The sequence below is a fragment of the Vigna angularis genome, chromosome 2 (assembly GCF_016808095.1).
Source record: "Vigna angularis cultivar LongXiaoDou No.4 chromosome 2, ASM1680809v1, whole genome shotgun sequence".
NCBI lineage: Eukaryota > Viridiplantae > Streptophyta > Magnoliopsida > Fabales > Fabaceae > Vigna > Vigna angularis.
In genome coordinates this window covers 20,234,606-20,247,824 of record NC_068971.1, presented here as the reverse complement: position 1 = coordinate 20,247,824, position 13,219 = coordinate 20,234,606, and the positions used below count along the sequence as shown (strand labels likewise).

At 28.8% G+C, this 13,219-nt stretch overlaps 1 protein-coding gene across 1 annotated transcript; it reads right to left on the bottom strand.

The window, feature by feature from the left end:
- Positions 1-1,668: 1,668 nt before the first annotated feature.
- LOC108328228 (laccase-7) lies at positions 1,669-6,581 on the bottom strand. The gene is made up of 6 exons (XM_017562060.2): positions 6,455-6,581; positions 5,913-6,064; positions 3,722-3,963; positions 3,432-3,560; positions 2,332-3,300; positions 1,669-2,167 (listed from the first exon to the last, which is right to left on the bottom strand). Exons 1-6 carry the CDS (start codon positions 6,542-6,544, stop codon positions 2,037-2,039), a joined length of 1,713 nt encoding a protein of 570 aa, XP_017417549.1. The 5' UTR covers positions 6,545-6,581; the 3' UTR covers positions 1,669-2,036.
- Between the last annotated feature and the right edge of the window lie 6,638 nt (positions 6,582-13,219).

The window sequence follows — 13,219 nt, the reverse complement described above, 5'->3', positions numbered from 1 at the left end:
ATGCAGCAAATTACACCATTAGGTAAAAATTATAATCAAACAATAGCTTAAAATGAATACTGCACCAGAAAAAGTTATTAATTTGGTGGTTTGATACCCAAAAACGTATGAAAGTGTTTTAAACACTCAACTGAAAGTTCAAACAACTTTATTTGATTATTTTAATTGTCTTTAAACTCGTAAGTGAGTTATAAACAACTTGCAATTCAAAATCACCACTCCACTTCCATTTTAACTCAAAAAGTGATGGTTTAAAGCTCAGAAGCTAAAATATGATCCAAAATGATCCACTTATTGATTCGTTTTCCACTAGCTCAAATTATATTTATTGTTTGACAAATTGTATGATACTAATAACACTGGTCACAAGTTACCAAATTAGTTAGTTTGATGTTGTTAGGGAAAAATGCATAGTTATAATAGGAGAAAAGGTAGAAGGGGATGCATTTTTATTTAACATTTGGGAATATAGTGTTAAGTGTATTATTATAAATAAGGAAAACACTTTGTGATGGGAATCCTTTGGAAGGAGGAGTCTCTCTTTATTCCTTGGGTCCATGTTTGTAATTCAGTAAAACTTTATAAAAGTATTCTTAATTCTTCTTTTCTCTTTTCTCTTTTCTCTTTTCTCTGTTATCTCATCTGAAAATTTAGAATTTGTTGCTAAAAATCTTGGATTACCATTAAATGTTGAATGCTTAATCACCTACAAACCCGAGCCTCATCATCTTATCATCACTCTCTCACAACCCTGTAAGCCACTCAACTAAGACACCTGATTTCTGCCAGATTTAGACTACAATTGGAACCAAGGGACTCATAAGTCGGGTTGTTGAACATTTTTGCAAATGATTCTGGGCATTACAAAATGCTCGTAATTAAAGACTTTTTTTAACAATAACAGGTGCCAGTGGAACAAAAACTAACAATTAAAGAATGATTATACACACGACACAATAAAAACAGATTCAACCCCATTCTAATTTCAAATACTCTACACCCTTAGTCATGGAAAGCAGAAACTTGAGAAATCAACGAATTTAATCTCCAATAAATTTGGTTACAAAAACAAGCAATAATTTGTTTCAATATAACAAAAGCATATATTAGCTAAGATAACTTTCAAAACCAGATAATCGAAGATCACAATTTCAACAGCAGAGCACAAAATTGAGAGATAGTGAGACAAGGGATTTGTAGCTTAACATGAAATAAATCAAGCCAAAATTAAAGCAACAATGTGACACAGGGCATGACCCTCCTGAATTGGAGAAACACATCCCATTGTAGATTTCGAATTCAAAACCATGCAAACCCCATTCACAAAAGAAACAACTTACCTTTACGGCAGCGACAACCCTAGATGTATTAGCATCTCCGATACCCTCTCTCGTGAAGCCCTTCTCACATAGCGAAAGTCACTTCGTCACACAACCCTGGATTAGCCTCCCTCGCTAGCTAGAAGCTTTGCCCACATTGCAACACCACCCCTTGACGCATCAACAACACCTTCTCACGCCGCCAAACCACCATCGTAAACAAAGAGGGGCTCGAGAAAGTGAGAAACAATGGCTCGACAAAGAGGGAGACAACGATTAGGGTGGGGGAGAGTGGAGAGAAATTGGGAGTGAAAGTTGGAGGAAAGCTTTCGCGAGGAGAGAATTGGGGAAGAGGAAAATCCCAAATTCTGATTTCATTAAGTCTATACGACGGGCAAAAGACTTCGATAAATTGCTTACCCATTACCGACAGACATAAACCTTCGATAATCACCATCTCACATGATTGTCGGTAAAGTCTTCGGTATATCAACTTTACCGATGGCCCAAAGATCTTCATAACAACCTTTGGTAATTAGGGCATTTCTTGTAGTGGATACAAAGTAATTGTTACTACATTATTTCCGTTTGAAATTCTTAAACATTGCAATTTATTTTTTCTTGGCAAGATGTCATTACGTTTTGCACACACAACAATATTACATTAACATAAGCTACCGCTTACGTCACAACTAGAAGAAATCGAGAGACAGGTGGTTAACATTTAGGCAGATCAGCAGGTGGTGGAGGGACTGAAGTTGAAGGCGTTGGTCCATTCTCGACCTCAAAAGTCATGGCTAGTCCCCACGGCACATGATCTTCCATATGGCAATGCATGAGCCAAACCCCTGTAAGTAAACCAACTCATTAGAGCATGTCTACTTCATACAGCTACATCTCAAAAATGTTACTTTAATTTTAACTTGCATGATATTTAGTTTAGTTTAACCCGATTTGAAAGTTTACCAATGTCAAATAAAAAGTTACCGAAACAAATAAAGAGACTCCATACCTGGATTATCTGCTCGGAATCTTATAACAGCCCATCCTCCTAGAGGCACACCAACAGTGTTACGTAGTTGCGGATTCACCAAATTAAACTTGGCTCTATCCGTGTCGTTGTTAAAATTCCCGAACCCTTGAGCCAAAACGTGAAAGTCATAACCATGAAGGTGCATGGGGTGGTTTTGCCCCTCAAGAAGTGCTGTATTCTGAAAGACAATCTCCACAGTTGAATTGAAATTGAGTTTCTTCGCCTTGGTTGATTTTGGAGCAAACAGAAGGCTCATATTGTTAGCATTGTGCAGATTCGTGAAGTCAAACTTAAGTGGAGGCTTGTCAGGGAAATCTGTAGTGTACACTCCACTCACATTATTGTAGAACGCTTCCAACATAGACATCTTTATACCCGGGGGGATCGCAAACGACTCGTTGTTCATGCTCGCAGAATACCTTTGACGAAATTTGCCAGCACACGCGTTATTGGAAGCATTCTTGGAATCACATAATTCTAGGCCAAATCCAATGGTAACCAACATGTGTTCATCAACTTTAAGTGGAACCGGAACCCAGTGTGGGGCCCCCACCTTGCTCGTCACGTTGCTGTAGAATTTAAAAGCCGTTTCTGTGTCGGTGGCGGGTGGTAGAATTGGCATCATGGGTTTTGATGATGGTGGCGCATCGTCGTAAATAACTGTGCCACGAGCTATGTTCCTGTTGAAGGCATCGAAATTAACAACGTAAGGAGAGGCTACCATGTAGTACGAACCGATGGGTTGGTTCGCTGTGAATAACACGTCAGCACTCTGTCCGGGGGCAATAACGATGATGTCGGTGTCGTAGCGTTCGGTGTATGAGGCATCGACGGCAACAACTGTGAAATTGTGATTCGCAATCTTAAAGAAAAGGTCATAATTGAGTGCAGCGTTGATCATTCGGAGCATGTAGGTGTTTCCTTGCTTGACTTTCATCTTGAATGTCACTGAATTGGATTTAAAAGATCAAATTTTGAGACTATAATCAATTATCTTGTTTCAAAAATTAAATTTATTTATCATGTATTTACGTGTGTGAAATAATTACTTTTAGCCGTAGTTAATGAAGCCAACATACCATCTTCAGTACAGTTGAGAAGATCACTGGTGAAACCATTGATTGTAAAGGCATAAGACGTGTTTGGCCCACCACCACTATCCTGTGCTTCGGCCGCAATATCCTCAACATTAGAATTATACAAATCTCCTGAAGTATTACAGAATATAAGATGGTGTACGAGCTAGATTTCCATGGTATTAGGGTAAAAATAATTCAAAACAGAATAACAAACTAACGAAAGTTCTTATAGCAGTCTTACTTGTTAAGGATATATATATATATGTAAAAGAAATGAAAGTATTAGATACCTAATATAATAGGAAGTTGTTTGTACGGCTTAGGAAACGGAAATTGGCCAGAACGAGGATGAATGATGAAAGCACCATGAACTGTTGCGCGTAAATATGATGCATGAGCATGCCACCATACTGTTCCTTCTTGCTTTGTTACGTTGAATTTGTAAGTGTAATTACTTTTGGGAGCAATTGGGCACTGAGTTACATATTCAGGACCATCTGCCCAAATACTAAACAGCTGAAACACTCCATGCCTACACATATACTTCCAAATTCTAACTCAGTGATGCATTAGTTTATCAAACCAAACATAATTTTCTGGTTGTTGTAGTTTAATTCTAACAACAATTTCTAACTCTTGAAGATTTATTATTTATCAAATGAATGGCCATATTACTTTATTTGAAAGCAAGCTGGTTTATTAAACTGTGGGCAGAGATTCTATACTCTCAGTTACACGCTCTCTCTCTCATGAACTAAATTAGACAAATTTAAAATATAAATTATCGATCTAGGCAAAAGAATTTCGAATTATAAAAATAGACAAGTCATGAGAGATTTAGACGACTTCAAATGAAGAAGTCGTGCTTCTCTGACTTCATCAATACAGTATTCAAAGGTGAAGTCGTGCACCCAAAAAACTAAACAAATTTGTAAGAGGTTGATGATTTTTCTTATTGAAGTTATGCACCCACACATTTTTACTTTTGTTATTTTTTAATTTTTTTATTAACTAAAATCATTTATAATTAGTAAATAATATTTTTAAATATATTTAAAATAATTAAAATTATATCTAATTAATAATTAAAGTTTTTTAATATTATTAAATTAATAAATTTCATGATTTTAATTATTTTGGTAATTAAATTAAATTTCTTATAAAATAATTAGAATTAAATAGTTTATAATTATAATTATTATAATTATGTAATTAAAAATTCAAAAAAAATATATTTCATTATAATTTATTTGTTTTGAATTTTTATTATTATAATATATTCTTTAACAAATTATAATTAATTAATAACAATTTATTTCATTATAAACTATTTAAATTAATAAAAATATATATTAATTAAAATTGTAGGGGTTAAGTCCCGCACCCACACACTTTCACTTTTCTAATTTTTTTATTTAAAATGATTTACAACTTTTAAATAATGTATTTAAATATATTTAAAAAATGAAAATTATATCTAATTAATAACTAAAGTTTTTTAATATTATTAAATAAATAAATTAATATTCTTGTAATTAAATTAATTTTTTTATAAAATGATTTTAATTAAATAATTTCTGACCAAAATTATTGTAATTATGTAATTAAAACTTCAAAAAAAATATTTTTATTAATTTAAATTATTTATATTTAATATTTTTATTAATTTAAATAGTTTATAATGAAATAAATTGTTATTAATTAATTATAATTTGTAAAAAAAGTATTATAATAATAAAAATTCGAAACAAATAAATTATAATGAAATATAATTTTTTTGAATTTTTAATTACATAATTATAATAATTATAATTATAAATTATTTAATTATAATTATTTTATAAGATATTTAATTTAATTACCAAAATAATTAAAATCATAAAAGTTATTTATTTAATAATATTAAAAAATTTAATTATTAATTAGACAGAATTTAATTATTTTAAATATATTTAAAAATATTATTTACTAATTATAAATGATTTTAATTAATAAAAAAATTAAAAAATAACAAAAATAAAAATGTGTGAGTACACGATTTTAATAGGAGAAGTCGTTAGCTCCTATAACTTTAATTTTTTTTTTAATTCTCTTTTATGAAAAAAGTTGTGTCGGTGTAATCAATTACCATGTTATAAAGTTATTTTTGACGTACATAACTTCATCTCACATCAGTGTATGAGGCTAAAGTCGTACATGGGAGTACGATTTTTTTATTTGAAATCGTGTGGATCCTGTGATTTGAAATTTTTTTGTCTAGATAATTTATACTTTAAATTTAGTTTCGTACAAAAACCATCTTTTAGCTCATTGGTTAAAACATTAAAATGAGGTTGAAAGATAAAATCTTTCTCTCAATTTTCTTTGTTTTTTTGCTAAAGTATAAATTGTTTTTAAGTATGAGGACGGAAGAAAAAGGACTGAAAAGATAAGATAGATGAGTTGTTACATGTCAGAGCCTACAGGTGGAATAGGGTTTACCAATGAATAGTGACATCGTATGGTCCCTGGTTGATTACATGGACAATCACAGTGTCTCCTTCGCTGACATTTATGGTTGGTCCAGGGAAACTTCCATTCACCGTGACAATCACTTGCTCTTTGCAAAAGCGTTTGATGGTGGTGTTCTCAATCTGAAATACATGAAATTGCAGTAATATATGAACATTTTCTGCATACAGAGTTATACGTTCCAGAATGAAACTAAAGGCGTGTATAGATCTTTTGAATATCTTAGGTGTAAGGTTTTCTTCAATGGAATGGATTTGAAAGAATAATTGAATGAATTTGAAAAGATTCGAAAATAAATCTTTTTGTTATTTATTTGAGTGGATTTGGAGGTAGATGAGAGTAAATTTAAAAGTAAATCATTTTAATCTGTCATAAACGTTGGTTCTAAATTTACTCTTTTTTACTTTCAAATTTACTCAAATAAACAACAATAAAATTTATCTTCAAATTCTCTCCATCATTATTTCCTAAATCCATTCAAGTGAACAAAGGATAACTTGAGAAAAGCTTACTCGAAAAGTGTGTTCAACAATGGCTGCTGAAGCCAGGGAAGAAGCTAGAAGAGCGAAAGCACATGCAAGCGAAAACGCGAATAGCTTCATGTTTAAGAAGAGAAACCAGAAGACATATAGAAGCTTTTTGCTAGGAAAAAGTGCACTTGCAAGCTTTGTTCGTCACATGCTATATAGCCAGTCAAATTTGTCGTCTTCTACATTTAAAATCAAAATAAGAGAATTAAAATTACTTTCTCATATTTAAAACATGGAAACTCATTAGGATTTGTCGTCTTCTATATGTTTGACCGACTAAATTATGTTATGGAGAGAATTAAATGTTTGTAAAATAAAGTTATTAATTAATCCAAGCATTCAAGTTGTCAAGTAATGTTTATTTAGGTTGATTAGCTTGGTTTCGATATATTCATTCGATTTATAATAAGCAGTCACTTGCATAAGATATACATGCTATATAGTTAATTATTAATTACTTTATTTTATGAATAAAACAGGCAGTAATTCAAGATTATCCAATAATTTTTTAACAAAGAAGGAGTAAATGAAGGAAGACATAATTAACGAAAAAAAATTATCCTTGGAAACAAATATATTTTATTTTGACAGGAAATGAAATGAAGATGAATAACGGAGAAAAACTATATTTGTTGAAATGATTTTGAATAAAATTAGATAAATGATGGTTAATATAAAAAAAATTCCGTTTGTTCTGTTTATCATTTTAAGTATTTAAATTACAATGAATTAATTTGATGTTTATCCAATACACTTGATATTTATTTATTGGAATACTCCTTTTAAAATGAAGAGGGCTCACAAATTTTTGTTTCACGACAAAAATATGAAAAATGTGTTTCAATTGTTAAACAATATATTATTAACTGAGAGAGCTGCTTCTGGTTAGAAATGGTCCCATTCGTGTCAGATTCTTAATTATTTTTCTTGTTAACTTGATAATATCACGTCTTGGAAAGATCATTCATTCCCCTTTCGTTATTTTTCGGTCTTGTACGGTTGAGTATTGAAAAATGTTAATGCGTTTACGGTGACTAGTAACGTGATATTGTTAAGCGTCAAAGAAAAAGTTGTGCAATGTGAATACATGCGGTAAATGTTGTGGAAGGAATTCTAAAATAAATTTTCTTTGTAGTGATTTAAGTAGTGTGTATTGATATATAAATTTTATATTAAGATTATTATGTCATTTTAAAAACCATCAAATCTTAAGCAGAGAAAGGTAAGTTATATGATAAAATATGCAAGATGTCTAGTCTAGGTATTTTATATTGGTCATTGCCGAATTAACTTTATGTGATGAAATTCATTGGTAACGACTTTACAAAGTAATAGAAACCACCACAAGTACATAATTAATTAAAGTTTGATACTAATACATGTATCCGGATGGTCGAGTCTAATATGAGTAATTGTATGTATTAGGATTGTTAATATGAATAATTTACATGTGTTAATATATCTATATTTCTTGTATGATTATTCTTTTTGCATACTTTATCCTTTCTTTTGTGTTTATTTTGTTTATATGTTCTCTTCGTTTATAATTATCACTTTAATAATTGAGTAAATAAGGAAGTAACAATGAATCTAGTGGAAGATGAGAGTGGTGTAATAGTATTGTATTAGGTTGATATAGTAATTTATATGTTCTTATTATTCTTTTGAATCAGTATAAAGACTATATTTGATATTATAATTATATTTGAGATAACTAGAATATATATATATATATATATATATATATATATATATATATATATATATATATATATGTGATATTTATATTTAAATATTTAACATGTGATAATGTTTCTTATAATAGTTGTACACTGTTAAAATGAGAATTACATAATATAATTTTTTTTGTCCATATTTGTTTTCCAATATTATTTTTAAAATAAGAATTTTTGAACTAAAATAAGTATTTTATCAAATTTATCTTTTAAATGACGTTTTTTTAAATTGAATAATTCTTTTATCAATTTAATTATTCTTTTAAATTTAACCATCTTTTAGTTACAAAATCCACCTACAAAATAAATAAATCTATTTATAATAAAATTATTAAAATTTAATTTTATAATTATGATAATAATAATAATAATAATAATAATAATTTTATTATTTTTTCTATCATAAAAAAGTAAACATACATTAGCGGCATTTTCACTAATATCATATAACACAAATGCTTAGTTGTTTAATCCCTATATACTTTTAGACTTTTAAAATTAAAATTAATCTTTTTAATTTGGAAAAGTTACTTTTTGAATTAAAATAACATTAAAACTTTAAAAATAAATATAAAATAGAGTGCTTCATATTTTGAATTATTCTTATAGATTTAGAGATTAAACGTCAATATTAGTAATTATTAATTTTAATAGTACAATTCGCTAGTCAACTTTGGTTATATCACATTTTTCTTTTTGAAGTTTGACTAAACAATGTTTTAATGTTCAAGTTAAAACAAGAGTTTAAAAATTTGGTAGAAGTTATTTTCCATTTTTTATTTTATTCTAAAAACTTTTAATCTAAAACTTGTTAAGTAAAATCTTTAAATTTATTGAAAAAATTAATATGGAGACTAGATTATATTCTTTCAAATTTTATTACATACTTAAAGTTGATATTTTCGACATTTAATATATGATTCAACTATTTTTTTTAGTTTTTATTGTTTTTTTTAAGTTATAGTTTGTGTTTACTTGAGTAGACTCTCTATTCCATGACTTATATTACTATTCACTTTAGTTAATCATTGTTGCATTATTTATCTTTTAAAATTAATTTATATATTTTTGTGTCACAAATACTGTACGATATTTGAATAAAAGAATAATAATATCGTTTTTACTTTGCAAGAGAGATATTATGAGTGTTTAAATAAGGTGAAGTAGCAAGTTACATAACATGATATAAATGCACCTCATTTAACATCTATTAATAACAATGAATTGTATTAACATGTCTCTATAAATTTTGTTAGATTGTATGATAACTTCATTCACTAGATACATTCAAAGTCTATTATGTTAGAGTCATTATTCAAGACTGATAAAGATATACCATATAAGATAGTCAAATTAAATGTTGAAAACTTATTGTAAAGAAAGTCAAGACAAAGAAATATTTAAACAATATATACAATAATATGAATTATAAGTGAAATGCATAACGCAACACCTTGAACCTTTAATTTCAACCCCTCCTAAATAGTATTAATTGTAGATAATATCAATGTTGTGGTTATGAAAATTATATTGATGAGATAATAAACAACTTTCGATTATCAAAGTCTTATTACTTTAACTTGTATTGCCTTTATTTAGTTTTTTTTTTCTAGTTTTAATTTTCTTAATATATTTAAATTCTTCTTTTTAATTAGTTTTATCAATGAAGTTTTCTGAATTCATGTAGAAGTGACGCCACAGTTTTATTTCATTTCTAATATATATTATAAATTTCTATATATTAATGAAATATAAATAAGGATTAATTTTTTTTTATCAAATAGTGTAACATTTATTATTTACATTTACGAATATTAATAAGTATGAATAAAATATTTTAAAAATAAAATAATTATTGAAAGTAACTAAATTGATGAGCAATCAAAAGTTATTACTTTCTGATAGAAACATTAATCACATTTAACATGCAACCAGTAAACCAATCTTCTAACAATAAACTTTTTTAATTTCAAGATAATATAAGATTTTCTATTTATATCCTGAATTTAATTAATATAAAAATAAAAAATTAGCTATGATGAAATATAAAGAAAATATAAAAATAAATAATTGGATTAAAATCAAAAGATCATTTAAATCACCAGACATGAATGGTAATATTTATTATTATAAACGATGCTTATGACAGAATGATAATTATTGAACTATGAAGAACATAAGATTAGGTGTCTTCGAGTTTTTTATAAGCAATCGCTGTCCTCGTGTTACGTTGACGTGTTGCATTATAATAATCAGACGCATGTGATTCACCAACGTCACGTGTTCTCTTTATATTTTACATTGTGTATATGCGTGTGTGTAAAATTAATATGATATTGATTAATAAACATTAATCATAATAATTATATTTATAATAGAATAAATTAAAATATTGTATTTAATAGTTTATTTTAAAAATTTAAATTATATATTTGTGTTCAAAAAGTTATATTTCTTAATATTATAAATTTTGTTTTATATTATTTAAATTCATTTTTTATTATTTTCAACTTGAAAATGTAAAGTTTAATATTTTAGTTAGATTGAAATAAAAGATAAAAACTAACAAACTAACTGCTTAAAAATATACCACTAATATATTTATGTTGTCATTAGTTAAGTCTAGAAAGATATACTAGATATATATTGATTAAATGAGTCTAGCAACACACATTAGACAAATATAGCAATATGAGTCTAACAATATACACATTTGACAAGTTTCTACATACATTAATTAAATGAGTATAACAAACCATTACAAGAGTTTATCAATGCACAATAAACAAGTTTGTCCATACATTAATTAGATGACTTAACAAAAAATATTAAACGAGTCATTTCATACATTTATTAAATGAATCTAACAATACTCGAATTAGATGAGTATAACAAACAATACTAAGGCCTTGTTCTTTTGAGTGGATTTGAGGGAGTGGATTTGAGGGGATTTGAAGATAAATTTTTTTTGTCGTTTATTTGAGTGAATTTGGAGGTAAATGAGAGTGAATTTGAAAATAAAATTTGTGAGAATTAGTATAGAATTGTATTGACGTGACAAATTAAAAAAAATTATTTCCAAATTCACTCTCATTTACCTCCAAATTCACTCAAATAAACGACAAAAGAATTTATCTTCAAATCCTCTCAAATCCCCTCAAATCCACTCCCTCAAATCCATTCAAAAGAACAAGGCCTAAATGAGTTTTTCGATGTATTGATTAGACAAGTTTAACAATGCACATTAAATGAGTTTGACCAATCAATCATTTGACATGTATAACAACAAACATTAAACAAATAATTTCACACATTAATTAAACAAGTTTATGAATACCGATTAGATGAGTATATCCATACACTAATTAAAAAATTTTGCAACAAATACTAGACGATTTTGTTCATATACTATAAGAAAACTCCAATAATATACATTACAAGTCTATCCAACACAAATATACGAGTCTGTCCATTTACTAGTTAAATGAGACTTACAATACACATTAAATATGTTTGCACATACAACAATTAGATAATTATGTCTATATATTAATTAAACGAGTCTAACAACAAACACTAGACGAATATATACTAATTAGACAAGTATATTAGTATACATTAGACATGTATGTCTACATAAGATTAGACGAGTTTATTAATACATATTATATGTCTTTTTTCACTCACTAACTAGACGAGTCTTACAATACATATCACACGAGTCTGAATGAATGTACATTGATCATGTGAGTATAGCAATACACGTTATACGTGTGTCCATATACTGATTAGACAAGCCTAACAATACATATTAGAAAAGTCTATCAATGTATTCATTAAATGAGTTTAGTAACACACATTAAACGAGTTATTTGATACACTGATTAAAAAAATATAACATAAAAATTTCACGAGTCTAACAATACAATTAGACGAGATTGCTCATCCAATAATTAGACGAGTATAAAAAAAATATTAAACAAGTCATTTTATATGTTGATTAGACAAATATAACAAATGATTACACAAGTTTAAGAATACATTGATTTGATAGTAAACCAAAAATATTATACGAGTGTGTCGATGTATTGATTAGATGAGTCTAGCAATACACATTGGACGACTCATTCATATATTGATTAAACGATTATAACAGTATACATTGCACAAGTCTTTCCATATAGAAATTAAACTACTTTATTAATTAGTACACATTAGACCAATCTGTTTATTCAATGATTAATTGAATATTGCAATACTAATTAGACGAGTTTGTTCATACACATATTAGATGAATTTATTATAATACAGATTTGTAGAAAAAGCAGACTTGTAGAAAAAGCAGACTTTTCGTCTAACAGTCTTGTAGAAAAAGCCTATTGCCTCGGTTTTACTCAGACCCGAGGCAATATGGCCTGTCAAACACAACTTGTATTGCCTCGGTTGGCGCCTACCTAAGGCCGTAGGGACTTTCTTCTTCGGTTAAGCTGTAGCCCGAGGCATATAAGTTTAATTTAAGTTTTTTTAAGCGTTTAGGCACCGCTTTTTCATTTAACCGAAGCAGTAGCCCTTTGTTAGGTTAAAATTTCAGTAAACTTAAAGGTTACCCTTCTTCTTCCTCGCGCTGGTTTCTTCCTTTCTCTCCCGCGCTTTCTTCTTCTCCGTTGGTGCTTCCTTGCTGCTGCCTCTGGTGCTTCGTCCAAGGAGTCCACGGTGCCGCCTCCCTCGCTGCTTCTCGTTGCCCCTCCGTCGCGTGCTCGCCCCTCCTTCGTCACTCCTTCTGTCGCATTTCTCTCGCTACGTCAAAGGCCGCGCCACCACAGTTTTTCCACCACCAGCGCCTCTATTGTCTTTGGCGAAGTCCTTCCAAAATAAAAAACTTATTGCATCGGGTTTGGTCTTCCTTGCGTCGATACGAATTAGGGTTTTCTGTGTAGGTGGGAATTCACGATTAGGGTTTCCGTGGACGAAGTACGAGGAGGTTGTTGGAGATGAAGGAACTCACGATTTG